The sequence below is a fragment of the Nipponia nippon genome, unplaced genomic scaffold (assembly GCF_047370975.1).
Source record: "Nipponia nippon isolate SJK-2023a ecotype South Korea unplaced genomic scaffold, ASM4737097v1 scaffold_12, whole genome shotgun sequence".
In the NCBI taxonomy this organism is placed as follows: Eukaryota; Metazoa; Chordata; class Aves; order Pelecaniformes; family Threskiornithidae; genus Nipponia; species Nipponia nippon.
This window is the reverse complement of record NW_028262313.1, coordinates 24,412,681-24,428,131: the sequence shown is the minus strand read 5'-3', so window position 1 is coordinate 24,428,131 and position 15,451 is coordinate 24,412,681. Positions and strand designations below refer to the sequence as shown.

At 46.6% G+C, this 15,451-nt stretch overlaps 1 protein-coding gene across 1 annotated transcript in view; it reads left to right on the top strand.

The window, feature by feature from the left end:
- Window positions 1-8,055, top strand: part of MSN (moesin) — a 46,400-nt gene extending 38,345 nt beyond the window's left edge. Inside the window, exons 8-13 of the mRNA XM_087749271.1 lie at window positions 934-1,097; window positions 1,551-1,681; window positions 2,361-2,521; window positions 3,033-3,125; window positions 3,551-3,784; window positions 4,814-8,055. Of these exons, the coding sequence (XP_087605397.1) occupies window positions 934-1,097; window positions 1,551-1,681; window positions 2,361-2,521; window positions 3,033-3,125; window positions 3,551-3,784; window positions 4,814-4,978 (948 nt within the window). The 3' untranslated portion in view covers window positions 4,979-8,055. The remainder of the gene's footprint in view (window positions 1-933; window positions 1,098-1,550; window positions 1,682-2,360; window positions 2,522-3,032; window positions 3,126-3,550; window positions 3,785-4,813) is intronic.
- The last annotated feature ends 7,396 nt before the right edge of the window (window positions 8,056-15,451 follow it).

Below are 15,451 nucleotides of genomic sequence, written 5' to 3'. Positions count from 1 at the left end.
GAGCAGTATGCACACAATGGGTCTAATGGCAGTAAGGTGATAGTTGGGATTTGTTTCTGGCTAGGAGGGTAGACATTTATTCAATATAACCTTAAGCTGTTCAAAGTCAGTGGCAGGGAGAAGCTCTTTGCTTAGGGTTTCTGATTCTCCTAAGACTGTTCAGATCCTCCGATAATACAGTTTGGGATCTGAGGCACTTGTATTAACTGTGAATGCTTCCTTTGCAGCCTGTTGGCTTTAGTAGTGTGTGGGATGGTCTTTTGCAGTTTTTCCCCTTACTTGAAGCTGAAGCTTCAGGTCATTTTGTAGGGTACGCTGGGAGGGTTTTTTCCTTGCAAATCTATATGAATGTAATTGTTTATCTTTAAAGCTTATTAATTTCCTGTGTCAGCAGATATCTTCTGTTCTTCTGGTCATTCTTGTTGCATTGCTGCTTGGAAGCATTTCCCTGTTGCTATTGCTCCTTTTTAACAGAACAAAGTTATTTATCCATTGGACATAATGTTTAACACTTCCTTGTATAAGACAAAACATTACAGTTGATGTGGCTGGCCAGACTATTGCATTAAATAACTAAGTGGGAAGAAAGGTGGGAGAAGGCACAGGCTCGGTGTGCCTGGTAAACCTGCCCCGATGGTGTTTGTAATGAACGAGCGAAGCGAAGTCACTGTATGCTCTCTGCTAGGGATGCTTTACAAGGAAACCCAGCAGACTGTAACAACAAGTTGGGCACTTCTGCCCTGTGTGTATTTGTCAGGTTGAAATTAATTCCTGAAAGACAGGTGTCTAACTACCACCACCGATGAATTCGACACTGTTAAGAAAAGCTGGCTAGCAATTCTAGAAAGCTTAGGGTCTTGGAGAGTATTGCATACACCAGGGGCTTCTTATGCTGACAGAACAGGTCTAACGCTGCCTTTTTCTTGTCCCAAGGACTTTGTATTCTATGCCCCTCGGTTACGGATTAACAAACGAATCTTGGCACTTTGCATGGGGAACCATGAGCTCTACATGCGCAGACGTAAACCAGATACCATTGAGGTGCAGCAGATGAAAGCACAGGCTCGAGAAGAGAAGCATCAGAAACAGATGGAGAGGTTGGTAGGGTTCTGAATAACCCGGACTTGGTCGATCACTGCACAGTAGCATCATGTGCTAGATAAATTGCTGGCAGCATCTTAATCTGCTTGAGCCAAAAACGGAGCAGATTGCTTTCTGCTTCAGTAAATCTAATGGGATGATAGAAATGGCACTCCTCACAAATGTGACCCAGCATCACTTTCTTAAAGATTTGTCTGTCTATTTGACGGGACTAATACGCATCTCGATATAAGATTTCCCTTACGACATTGTTGTTACGAACTTGCTATTGAGATGAATGCCAGCAGAGCTTTTTCTTTCTGCACTTCTATAAAGGGGCACGTCTGGAGTAAAACTCATCAGCTGAGTGCTGTAGTGCACACCTCTTGTGTGCTCATGGCTTCACGAGGAAGCGCTCCAATCTGAGTAGTTGTTAATTTGATATTGCATTATGACTTCCCCCTCATCAGAGCCCTGCTGGAGAATGAGAAGAAGAAGAGGGAGTTGGCAGAAAAGGAGAAGGAGAAGATTGAACGTGAGAAGGAGGAGCTAATGGAGAGACTCAAGCAAATTGAGGAGCAAACCAAGAAAGCTCAACAAGGTAATGTGAAATGTTCTGCTGTTTCCTTAGATGCATAGTCTGAGTGAGAAGGGTTCAAGTAGTAAAGCTATGAGCATCTCTGAGCCGTTTGGCTCTCCAGTGTTGTGTGCTAACTGGTGTTAGGGCTCTGGTTTAGCCTTCTGAAGCTGAATGTAAGCCCTCCATATGCAGCTGCTGAAACAGGACTTGCGTTAAAGAGATGGGTGGCAGCCAGGATACCTCTCTGGCAGCGAGAGTACCTTGCAGTTGTTCATGTGCTGGCTGGAAGCTTTTATCCCAGCACATCTGTAGAGGAGGGAGTCAAAAAGGGTAGTAGGGGTCACACTAGCCAGTACTCTGGTGTGATTACTATCTAATTGCTTGGCCAGTGTTACAGTGTGGTGTTGCCCAAGCGAAATGCTGTATGCTTCTCTGTCTTTATGGATGCCATTTTGGGATGGGTACTTCACCACAAATCAATCAGGCAAGTAATCTGTTGCCTTGGAACAAGCCTGGCTCTTAGTCTTCCAGCTCCAGTTATAATGTGAAGGAGAGGGAAGGGGGCAGTTGCTTGCATCTCTCCTTTACCTGTCCCTCTGAAGGAAAACCCTCATCCAGAACATAGGTGTAAGGGCACCTTCCTCTTCTACTGCCGTTCTTTACTTGTTCTGTCTTCAAATGCGCTCCCCTATTCTTTCAGAACTGGAAGAACAGACCCGCAGAGCTATGGAGCTGGAACAGGAGAGAAAACGAGCTCAAGAGGAAGCAGAGAAACTGGCTAAAGAACGTAGAGAAGCAGAAGAGGCCAAGGAGGCCCTATTGAAAGCATCCCATGATCAACAAAAGACGCAGGAACAGCTGGTAAGTGGGCGAGCTGAAAATCGGGTGGGGAAAATAGTGACAGGGTAGGCATCTAAGCTCTTGAAGCAAACCAGGCTATGAATATACTGAGGAAACATAGTTTGTTTCTTTAATTTTTAGCCTTAGGCAGATGAACTTATACCTAAATACAAGTGTATTTGTACAGTAGATCTGGATTGTTGTGCTTTTTGCCTTTTTTTGTATGTGATGCTGAGAACAGAGTGTAGAGCTTGCTAATTGCTTTCCTTGGTTTGGATTCAAACAATTGAGTTCTGTAGCTCTTTTTGGAGGAGGGGGGGTGGGGGGAAGCAACAAAACCAAAAACTTTTTTTGGCTTCCTTTTCCCTTGCATCCCTTCCACCTTTCCGTATCGGTGGGACTGAAGTTTACAGGAAGGCTTTCTCCTTACTGAAAAGATCCTAGATGTACTGTTTTTACTGAGGGCTTAGACTAAATGCTTCATTTAGCAAGTACTTTGGTTTTGTCCCCACTAAAAGCCTTTCTTTTGCAGGCTGCTGAGATGGCAGAACTCACAGCTAGGATCACGCAGCTGGAGCTGGCCAGACAGAAGAAAGAAAGCGAGGCCCAGGAGTGGCAACAGAAGGTAAAGCAGAATCTGAGCAACCAGCAGCACTTTTTTTGTGGAGTTGCTCTTCATTCTGCATTGTGACCTAAACTGCTGCACTAGATACCACACTAGAATGAGTGTCTGCAAGCTTGAGGCTGTTGTAAATACCTAGCTTTGCTTTTCTTGGTGGAATGAGTGCCTTATTCTAACTCTATGTAGAAATATTTTGACTAATTAGGCCTAGCCCATTTCCCATGAATTATAACCATTCTTCAGATCTCTGAAGTGTTAGCCAGCAGAAGGTTTTGCAAATGATTGTGGCTGAGCAGCTTTGGAACGTAGCACTTCAGTGTGCAAGAGGTGCAAGGTTTCCTGTAACAAGCGCTGAGCAGTGCTTCTGTGAGAAGTCTCGTGCACTCAGGATTATATTGACTAACTCACTATGGCGTGCCCTACTGCAGGCACAGATGGTGCAGGAGGACCTAGAAAAGACCAAAGAGGAGTTGAAGACTGCCATGAGCACCCCTCACGTCACTGAGCCCATGCAGTCTGAGAATGAGCATGATGATGAGCAGGATGAGAATGCGGCAGAAGCCAGTGCTGAGCTACGATCAGAGGCCACCATCAAGGACCGCAGTGAGGAGGAGCGCACCACTGAAGCAGAGAAGAACGAACGGGTCCAGAAACACTTGAAGGTAAGAAGCTGGCAGCAGAGAGGGTGTGTGTCTGCGTGCTGCTTCTATTCTTGCCATTAATTGCAACTGGGAGGTATTACTGGTATTTAAAAAAAGGTGGGGGGGGGGAAGAAGGGTGATCATGATCTTGCCAGATAGCTGCTAAACCATTGAACAGAGAGGCAGATCTTGTCTTCTGGCGCTTTACTACTTTCAGGGAAATAGAAGTCAAGTATTTTCACGCAGTGCCAAAAAGCAGCATCTGTCAGACATAGTGTGCTTGTGTGAGTCTTGCCAGCCATCTGACAGCTGTTCGTAGCCCTGGCTGCAATGAATCGGAGAACTTGGTCCGGTTCCTATCAAGCAGCTGTCTGTAATTGTCTTGTCTGACTGGCTTGCATTGCAAAACCCTGAGAGCAGCCCACTAGGGCCTGAGCATGGAGGGAACTGTGCTGCACCACCTTCTCGTAAGGAACTCCAGTGTTCTGGTGCTGACTCTTTCCGAGCATTTTGTTACACTGCCTGCTAGCTTTCTGACTTGCACCAGGCTTTGCTTGTTCTGCATCATGCTGTGGTGGTTATGCACAGGCAGAGTGACAGAGGCGCACTTTATCTTCTGAAGCAAGTTTCTTTTGTGGTAGAAGGCTAGTAATTGCTCAAATTCTGCAAGATGCTCCTGTTGTCTTTAGGGATCCCTGCACTTGAGTCTTCTGAAGAACGCTGGAGACAGTCTTTCTTACTGTGCTAGACAAAGATAAATAGGGTGACAGACTGCCTGGTGTTTTCTACCTTCAAACATTAAAGAAAAATAGTAACAACTTCCACAGAATCACAGAATTGTTTAGGTTGGAAGGGACCTCTTAAGATCATCTAGTCCCACTCCCTTGCTCAGGCAGGGTCAGCTAGAGCAGGTTGTCCAGAACTGTGAACATTCGTTTCCTGCCTCTATGGATATTGAATCTTTAGGGGGATCAGCAAGGAACCTCCTCGTCCAGCTTTGTGTCTCTGGCATGTGCTAACCCGTTGCTATCTGTTTCCCCTTTTCCAAAGGCTCTTTCCTCAGAGCTGGCAAATGCTCGGGATGAAACCAAGAAGACAGCCAATGATATGATCCATGCAGAGAACATGCGTCTGGGCCGAGACAAGTACAAGACCCTGCGTCAGATTCGGCAGGGCAACACCAAGCAGCGCATTGATGAGTTTGAGTCCATGTAAACTCTCCCCCGCACCTGCTGCCCTGCACTCTCTTCTTCCCGCTTTCCCATCCTCTCCCGTCATTCACTCGTAATCGTGCTACGCTGGAACCACTACAGAAGAGTGACCATGGTCTTATTTATCAAGTTTTGGGCAAACGTTGGAGTTAAGCAACAGAAGAAAGAATAGTATTTACACCTTCCTGGGGCTGCTTGGGACAGCAAACATGTATTGGGGCAAATCTGAAATTGTTTGGCTCTGGGTAAAGTCTCACTGCGTTTAATTTTGTATTGCTTGCTGAGGTGGCTCTGCTGTCCTCTCCCGTTGGGTGGGGAAGCCAGCAGATACTTTTACTGAGTTACGTACAGTAAAGTGCTAACAGTTTGACACTGTGCCTTCATACTAACTTGTGCAAGCTTCAGTATTAAGCTTAGTAGCCAGGGTCTGAATTTCTGACTTATACAGGATCTGAATCATGTAGTTGAGAAGGGGAGGCTGGAGCTTAGGAAGAAGGGTTGGGGGTAGCATATGGACTTTCTTTCTAAAAGACCAAAGCTTTTGTCCTTCAAACATAAGCAGACCAAACAGATTCTGTGGTGTTCCTGCTGATGTTGCCTTCTGTTGTTTAATGATGGAACTTTGAATTTCCTAATCATGAGGAGGTCTTTGGAATGTCTCCACTGATGTAGTGTGATTTTTGGAGCCTTGACTTCCCTGGTTTCCAGAAGTTTTGTCTCTGGTAAATGGCTTTGTTCACTGTCATTTGTCTGATTTGAATGTAACCAGTGAGGCAGAGATAGCTAAAGAACACTGCTTTCCTTTTTGGGTTTGCCAATGGAAACCTAAAGGGGTAGGTAGAAATGTAAAAGACTAAAAATTCCTGTAGCTGTATTTTTCCCTTGCTGAACCAGTACATTTCTAGACATGTGAATAGAATTTCAGGTTTTTCCATAAGAGGCCTTTTAGCACATAGTCATTGGTGCCTTATGACAGTGTATAGATCTACTGTAGCTCAGATGTCTTTAGTTTAAACTAGATGCAATCGTAAAAAGTGATCAGCAGCTGGGGACCAAAAACTACTCTTGTATCTGGGTCATGTACAAGACTGCATCTGTCTTCCTGGCTTCAAGCAGCATTTGAAGGGAGAGGATCCTGAGACATTTGTCCAATTGCTGCCTTAATCCTCGCTAGCATTCTGCCAGATCCCTGGCTCAAGTGCTTTTCTTTCCCCAGAAGGAATTTTTGCCTCTTCGTAGCCTTGTGAACAGAAGGCTCTGTCTCTTAGAAATGGGACAGTAGTGGCTGTGAGACTGGTCCTGAGAGCTGTTTGTACCAGTTGTTGTAATACCCATCACCTCCTGTCTTCCAAGCTATCCATGCTGTAGCTACCCAGAATCCTTCCTGCCATTTCTGGGGAGGAAACAGCCATGTATGCTCAGGGTTGAATTGGATTTTGCCTTGATCCTTCATAGAAGGAAATGTTAACCTTCAGAAGAGGCCTCTCAAAAATGGATTCCACCTACAATGGAGTCCTCCTTTGCTTTGCCCTCCTTGGATTAGTCTGTCCCTATAAGAAGCAATCAGGCTAGCATGTGACTTATTTTCTTGCCTAGCATGATCCTAAATCTTGTGACTTTCTCAGTTTTGGGGATTCCCCCTCTGTATGCTAGGGGTGACAGAAGGAAAACATCTCAGTGCCAGAGCATTTTCAGCTCCCTGCTCTATGGGAGAGGTAAAGGGGGACTGTGCCAAAAAGAAATGTTCATGATAGTGTTAATAAACTGCAGTATTTCCTCAAGAATTCCTTGGGCTGCTGGAAACAACCTTACCAGTGCTGTATTATTTTATTTCTTGGAAGCAATGCAAGTCTGTGTGGAGATCCACACAAATACCAACCAACCTCTGTTAGGAGCATAGCTCAGCCTGTTGCTTCTAAACATCCAGATGAGTTGTGTGGGAGCCCCCTTCTCTCCCCAGGACACAGCATGGTTTTGAGGGGGACAGGACATGGTAAGCTTTTGGTTGGCCAAAACCACATGCCTCAGTACTCTGAAAGTCACAAATGAAAGATTGCAGTTAAATTTGTCAGAACTGATTTGTGTGTTTCTATACTGAAGGGTTATTGGCACTGGCTCCTCGTGAGTCTCGTTACTGGGGGAACAGACAACCTTTACACTTCTGTTTTGGTGCTTTAAAGCTGGTTCTCAGCACTTCTGCTCTGTCCATGGCAACTATGGATGCATTTGCGGGGAGAAAAGCCTTTATTACATTTTAAAAATCTCCTAACAAGCTGATATATGGTGCCTGGAATATGTGTTCAAATAATAAACCAGTAAACCTTTTCTGCTTTGATGGGTCACACAACACTGCTGAGCTCATGTTTTATGATGCTGGCATGACTTCTGTTTATAGGGTTTTTTTAATCGTTCTAATTCCAAATGGTCCAATATAGGAATAGAACGGCTTGTGCCAGTGAGTCCACCTAACTCTTTGTAGTTGTTTCAGCCCTGCCTTCTTCTTAACCAGTATTATATTCCAGTAGTATGTAATGATATTTGATTTCAATACTTCTAGCTATGCACAATTAGAAAATATTAGTCATGGGATGGAGGATGTGTTTATGGTCCTCCTTCCCTTGGAAATGTATACTGTATTGTAAAGAAATGGTATTTTGCAAGAAAACTAATGTAAGAAGCTTTCGGTAGTATAGTGAGATTTATAGACATGTTTTTTATTTGTTAGAATACAGTGAATTGTTCTTCTTCTCCATGTTCCAGTTTAATTGGATGACTACTCCTCTTTGGGGGTGGGGGGAGGGAAAGTACTTTATCAAATATTTGCCTGGCTTGTTTTTTCTTGTTTTATTTTTTGTTGCTGTAAATTATGTTGAGGTTTTTTGACCAGTCTTTTTACTGGATTGTAATAAAACATCAGTTCCTTAAGGTTATGGAGTAATTCATGGGTCCATATGCTTATCTGGAAAGAGAACCTTGATATTCAGGCTTTTTTTTTTTTTTTTTTTTTCTTCCTGTTTGGAGGAGTTGTTAAGATCCATACCCTGTTCTTCCTAAAGTGCCAATAAAGTTCAGAGAAATTCAGCAGATGGTGTCTGGCTGGTTACTTAAGGCTTGCTTTGAGTCTAGTGCTGTGTCTGCAAGCTGAACAGGTCTGCCACGTGGCTCCTGAGAGGTCAGCCTCGTAGCACTCGCAAATAAGATCTTGCTTCCATCCTGAAAAGCAACTGCTTGAATAACATCCCTTTCCCCCTCCCCAGCCATCCCAAGTTGTCTGACTGGAGCCCCTACTGGAATTCACATTTCTTTGTGGAGACACCGAGTATAAATTTGTATTGTGTTAACTTGCAAATGGAGCGGTCAAATGGAGGAGGAGGAGCTGCTGCTGGAGCCTGCCACGGGTGAGCACCTGCCGTGCCATGCCCAGGCCCACGTGCATCCACGACCGGGTTAGCACGCAGAGGGTGGCCGGGCCTCGATGCTGCTGCTTGCCCTCGACGTCCTGCTGGGTCGGTCCTGCCCTGACCCTGTACCGGGGATTTCAATCCAATTTGTTTTGCGGCTACCTTGCTGTAGCTATCTCTACCTGTGTTTCCCGAGGTCTCAGGCCTGGGCCCAATGATGGAAACTGCCACCTTTCTGCTAATGAACTGTGTGATCTTTCTTTGTAGCTGCTTTCCACGTGGTTGCGAAGAGGGGCTTTGCAGAACCTCTGCCTCATGGTTGCCGCACTGCGGAGTAAGACAGAGATTTCATCAGAACGTGTTAGTGCTCAGAGATCTGGTGCTAGGGGAGAAACCTGAACTTGTCTAAAAACAAACGTGAAGCGTGAAGCAACGGAGACTTCTGCAATCCCCGCCAGGCTTGGCACAGATCCAGCTTCCATAGGTGGGTCTGTCTTGTTCCTTCCTTCCAGGATTCCAAAATCCTGAACGACCACTGGAGAAATTGCATGTCTGCTTCAGCGCTACTGCAGCCTTCAAGTGAAGGTTGCACTGGTCTGGGGAGGTTGCTCTCACAAATGGGGTTCTTGCTGCTTTTATTGCCTTTGCTTCTCAATGGACAATACCTTTCAGCTTGTGCTTAAATTTCTGGAGTCTCCAAGGGCTCTCTGCTTGCAGCCAGGTTACTCTTCTGCATGAGTGGCCTAGCTTTCATGGCATTCCCTTGCCTGTATCTGTGGAGACTTAAGAGGCTTAGTAATTCTCCAGTTAGGTGTATCTGTACTCAGTTTGTCTTAGAAGAAATGGAAGTGCAAAGCATTAACGGCTGAAGGCTGCTTCTGTGCAGGCCATGTAGTAAAAAAACCCCAACCAAACAAAAAACAAACCAAACAAACAAAAAAAAAACCCCCAAAAACCAAACCACTGAAACACCTGATTCTTCTAATCTGTTGGAAGGCATTTTGTAGTTTAGAATCAGAAATTTGTATTCACTTTTGGGTTGTGTAGGCAGCTTCTGCTGGATTTGCTATTCTGTCTGTGATACGTTTCAGACCCAGTTTAGGCTACACCTACAAGTGTTGGGGGCCCAGATGCTTTTGTCTGTGGGACAGGGAGAGACTGGAGCATAGAAGGCTCTCAGAGCTGGGGACCAGAAACACTGTCTTTTTGCAGGTTCTGGAATGTGGCTTTATTAAGCAGTGCAACTTACTAAACTCTAAAGAAAAGCCAAGGTAACTGTAGAGTCAAGTTCTCATTGAGATAAGTCTGTCTGGTGGACTAAGGCGTTTGGCCTTGGATACTTTGTCCTCCTACCTGGAGTCAGTGCAGCTGTAGAAATAAGGCTGTGATTGCTTTTCCCTTCTCTTGTTTTCACTTTCTAAGGCAGAGAACTGCAAAGGGTTGGTCTCCAAATTCTGTTTCGTTTTGATGTAGACAAGTCCTGTAGGGGCTTCTCTAGGTAGATAACAAGCTTATCGGTTGCTTGCTCAGGCTAATACATTGGGAGGGAAGCACGGGCATTTTTTTTTTTTTTTTTTTAGGTGACCTGGTGTGGGATTCTCAGTGAACAGATGAGCGGGCTCAGTAGCCTGCCAGCCACTGCCTTTTTTTCTGTGATGAACAGTAATAGAACGTGAACACCCCCTGCTGCCACGCGTATCTGTTCAGGTCAGTTTGTGTAGATACTGTTAGTAACTATGGCAACTTAGTAAGGGAACTAGATTAGATTTTGCTCTGTACTTATCAGGGTAGGATGCTGCCTTTTGACAGCACTATCCTCTCGAAATCTGCTTTGGGTTGTGGAACCAGTAGATAGTCTCTGAGATACCAAACAAGATTTGTCCCCCCCCTTTCTCCTGTTAGCTGGTCCTAGAAGCTGCTCCTTCTGTCTGTGACCTGGCTTCAGCCTTGGTGCATCGTGCTGCAGTAGCTCTCCATTAAGTAGCTGCATCTAACAGCTGTTTTCCAACATCTTGCAAAGCTTGATAATGCAATGTATATAGGGTAAGGTATGATAATCCTAGACAGTTGTATGGCAGCTGCTTGAACACCTAGGAAGGCAGACTGTCTCCCATTGAGAAAGCAGAGAATAACTGAGGTGTGGCTTGTTTGCCCTGGACAATGAGTGTGACTGTTCTGTTGAGTGCCAGCTTCACAGCTATACATAAGTCAATCTTGGGCATACAGTCTAATTATACCAGTGTATAACTGGAGCACCTGACAACTGGTAGAGAGCAGTGTAATGCATCTATAACTGATGTCAACCCATAACTGCTGCATACCCTTATGCAAGGACTCCACGTGTGATGTTAAGGTCTCCCTTGCAGAAAAATTAACTTCTCTGTAAGAAAAAGGATCTGGGCATCAATGCATTGAATGTTAGGCTGAGGCTGGCTTTTGTCTTGCAGGTCTGCAGCTCTAATTTAGGTGCAGTTTGTGGACAAGGGTGCAGGTCCTTATGGCTGAACAATGGCTAAATGAACATCTAGTGCCAAGTGATGGGTCTCTGAAAGTTCCTAGTAATTTTAAGATGGACTTTCTTAGGATATATGACAGGATGAAGTGGGCATAGGGGAAAGTGGAGGAAAGAATGAGGAGGAGACATTAAGGAAAGAGTAGTGCTGAGACTGCAAAAAGGAATATTGGGAGCTCCTGGAAGGGACTGGACCTCCAACTTCTGTTGAGAATGCACTTGCTCTGAGCACGTGTTAATACCATTGATATAGCTTTCTGGTGAGCAGAGCTAGTTGGAAAATTACAAGCACCCGTGATTGCTATTGCCTCTGGTCGTGCATCATCTTTTAAAGAAATATAAGCCAGGGTTGATCTGTAGTCATCAAGACTGACGGAAGGGTCAAGGGGATGTGAAATATACTGCTCTTGAGCTCGGAGGTTACAGTGAAGGCTGTCTATACCCACATGCAGCAGTACTGCCCTCCCATCCATCTTTGAAGCATCCTTGGCTGACTGAAGGAGAAGCATCTGCAAGTGGAGGCCTTGGCTGGGGCACTGTAACTTCTTAGTGGCCTTCACCCAGCCAGGCAGCAGCTGCGTTGCCAGAGGTGGCTGCTGTCAAGAAGCCCTGTTGTGAATTCCTTTTGTTTCCTTGTTGTGGTGTTAGCCCATCTCTGATTGCATTACTGCCCTCTTGCTTCCAGCAGTGAAAATTTGGGCCTTGCTCCTTTAGTTTGTAGTGATTCTCAGAAGGTTGCTGAACATCTAGAGAAAGGTCAGAGCGGGCAAACAGTAGTCTTGTTTTGAGAGATGTAGAAACTGAGGCATGCTTACAGTCTTCCCCCCCAAGCCTCCCGCCTCTACAAGGTCGTATCTGAGACTTGAGCGCACTTGATGTAAGCACTTTGTCTGCAGGTTTGTGTTCAGTACCTCTGTTTTGAGGCAGCACTCTGTACCTGGTCCTGTGGGCTTGGAGAAAGCAGAACAAGCACAAGTTGTCCTATTTGCTTTTATTAGCAGCTTGTTCTGGAACAGGAGAGGTGGTCGATGGGTTTTCATAGTGACAACGGGGATAGGGGAATTTTAGTTTTGTTCAGTGGCTTTAGTTCTGTGTATGTAAGCAGCCTGTGTCTGCTTCCTTACAGGAGTACTTGTGAGGTGGTGGGCTTGGTAGGAGGTGCAGGGTAGGCTGTTCTTGCTGTTCCAAGTTAAGAACGAAGGCTGTGTTCTGGAAACCTTCGTTATTCCTGAGTCTGTGTGCCTGCTGCTCTGACTGCAGTCTCGGAGGCTTCACCCATGGAACAGCACGGGCTTGCCTCTGGCTACCTCTGGGCAGTGACTGAGCCGGCGCAGCTCTGGCAACAGCATGTCTCTGTCTCAGGTGTGTGTTTTATCCATCATCCCTCATTCACACTCCTCAGAGGCCAACCGAGAATCCTTTCCCCCGTTTCTTTGAGAGGTAAAGCAGGGCACAGAGGATGATGTGTTTCTTCCAAGGCGTAAGAGTTGTGGCTGAACCTGGTGGCCCATTTCACAGATGTCAGCGCGAACTTCCAGCTCTGTGCCCTTGGCATGCCCGGTCTGCCTGCTTTCCCACAAACCTGGAGGAGAGCACGGGCCAGTCCTGCTTGCTCCAAACAACAAAGGAGCAATGGCTTCTGAACTGGGGCACGGTGCTGGCCTTCAGCTTTGTCATGACTGGTTCAGCGGCTCGCTCAGTTCCTCCCTCCCCTCTGGACACTTCTCCTTTGGGAGTTCCACTGTTGAGCACTTGGGATTTCATCAAATAATGATTTGATAAACTGCTCCAATACTGGAGCAAGCAGGTGTTAATTTGCTTGCCTGCATGACACCTGTAATCTTTCTGCATATGTTGCAGCTTGCTCAGGGATAGGGGCCAGGTGGCTTCTGACTTGCGCGTGATTTCTGTCTCTTCCCTCCCCTGCTCTTGTGGCCGCTCTGCTGCGGGACAGGCTGCCTCCCAGTTCTTCCTGCTCCTTCTGCTGCTGCTGCTCCTCCTTCACAGAGGAACTTCTTCCTCTCTTAATTTATCGAATGCATCAAATCTTGATTCAAACGGTAGCGGAGTTACTCTCACAACCCCAGAACTGCAGCATCACTAAAGCTATATTAATGTGTATATTAATAACTACATGATTACACAGTGATTTTCATCTGCTTTCAGAGAGGCAGCAGACTAATATTGTAATTTTAGACCTTCCGTCTAGGGTCCCTTGGAAGCCACAAAGTTTACAGAAGAGCTCTTCTGGTCAGTGCTGTTTGCGCAGAGCGTCTTCTGCCCAAAGGAACAGATGCAAGTCTGCCTTGTGCTGACTATGCCTACGTGTTTGCTGAACCGGCCCGCGGAAGGACCGAAACTCTTAACGGCGGTCCGAGGAGCTGAGGCTGGTATCTGAGAAGTCTGAGCGTGCTTCTGGCTGTAGAGGGCTGCAGTGGTATTGTGTAACTTCTTGTTGGATCAGTGCAGTACTGATTTTAATCTCTACTTCTTGTGCAGAAATTGGGGAGGAGGTGGAGTTAATGGGGGGCAAATTGTCTTTTGTGTCGTGCAGAAGAAATTGGGCGATGTATTTCAAGGTAGAAAACCACTTCCTTCCCAGCGTGTGCTAACCCATCACTAGATAGGTAGGCACAGCGCTGCACTGACAGCAGCGTGGCCTGCTGGCAAGCAGGAGGGGGAGCAGGGGGGTGTGCGTGCGTGCACGGTGGTGGAAACTTGGTTTCTGCCCAGTTTCTGTGAAACAGAGGTAAAGATTCGCTCCAGCTGTGCCTGTCCTGCCCATAAAGTGTGTGCTGGCTTCCAAAGCAACATTTTGAGGTTTTTTTTCAAAGCAAGCAAGGATATTTTTGCTTAGGGTTTTTTTTTTTTTTCTGTTGGTTGGTTTGTTTTTTGTGGAAGGGGTGGTTATTTGCAAAGCTTTCTATTTTTGTGTCCTGGGCTAAATGAACACTGGGTTACTTCGGAAGGGCTGCGTTTACTTCTGGGCTTGCTGCTAGATGGAGTGGGGGAGAGGAGGGAAAAAAGGAGATCTTACTTCTGCCCTTTTTCCTCTGTTTTAAAGACCTCAAAACAGGCTATCCGAACTCAGTATGGGGCACGATTCTCTCCTACCCCGGCAGGGTTGCTCCTGCTTTCACCAGAGGACAGTTGTCCCCTTCACTGCTTCTCACCTCTGCAGGACGGGGTGTGATGCTCTCAGACCTGACCTCCCTCTCTGTGCTGGCCTCTCTCCCTTCGGGTGGCATTGACCGGTCGCTTGCTGTGCTCCGAGTTCCTGGCAAGGAGAGAGGTCAGTGCCGGGCAAACACACAAACGTCCTTGCTGTGCAAACTGCTGCGCATACATCTAGTGTATCTCTCAATTCAAGGTTTGCTGGAGAGATAAGATGTTTTGTAGTCTCTTTGGATGTGCTGTGGCCCCTTTCCTTGCATCCCTCACGGCAAACCTTGCTTTCCTTCTATGGAAATGACTGAGAGACAGAACTGGGCTGCCTACTGCATCTCTGTAGTGCCTAAAAAGCGAAGGCAGGACTGGGCAGAGTCTCTCAGCTGCAGAGGCTGCACAGAGCGATTTCATGTTCAGGGGTGAGCTGCAGCCTAAGAATTTGGGTTTGAAGGCTGAAGTATTCAGGGCAGCTTGCAGGAGAAAGCAAACCACCTGGAAAAGCTGACCTGAGAGTGCGGGGCCACAGAGCAGGGCCGCTGGCCAGAGCTGTGTTCGGCTAAAACTGCTCGCCTTACTGCCAGCTCTCTTCTGTGATACAAGCAAGAGTGGGAAAGGAAGCCTTTGAAGGATATTCTACAAATTATTTGAAATGAGGAATTTTTTACATTCACTGGGGTTGAGGGGTGGAATGACAGAGAAGTCCCAGTGATCCTGGGCATGGCTGGACGGTCTGATGCGCACCCGTGCCTGCCACGTGGCTTCCCTGCTTCGGCACCTTGCCCTGCCCCGCTGCTCCCAGGGATGTGCCGTGGGTGCCTCTTGGCAGACAGCAGCTCCCTCACTGACTCTGCGCTTGGGGGTAGCACTCGCTCTGGGTTAAAATCCTAGTGATACTTGGTGGTTTGTCCCACCCTCCCTGCCCTCACAGACTGTTGGCCTGAACAAAACCGGAGGGGCAAATCCTGCAGCAAAAAAAAAAAAAAAGCATTTGTGGGACGAGCAGAGGCTGGCATGAGGGTGCTGCAAGGCTGTGATTGCTGATTGCCAAGTGCATCACATATTGGGCTAGGAAGTGTCTTACCTGTGCCTTTATGGTACTTTTTAGCAGAGAATTTAGCAAACGAGCAAAGCGTGGCTGCTTCTCACCACTGTCCTGTGAAGTAAGTGAATATTCACGTTTCAGAGCTGGGAGCCTGCAGTACTGGGGAAGGCAACGATGTGGCTGGACAACATCCATCTGCAAGTCTTACTCTCACCCCATTGCTGTAAGAACTGGCGTGCCCCTCTCTTCCTGAGGCAGCAGCCGTCTGTGGCTCTGCTCCTGCCAGTCTGCTCTTCTGGCCCTCAGCTTGCAACCCCTTGTATGAATCACAGAATCACAGAATGCCAGGTAGGA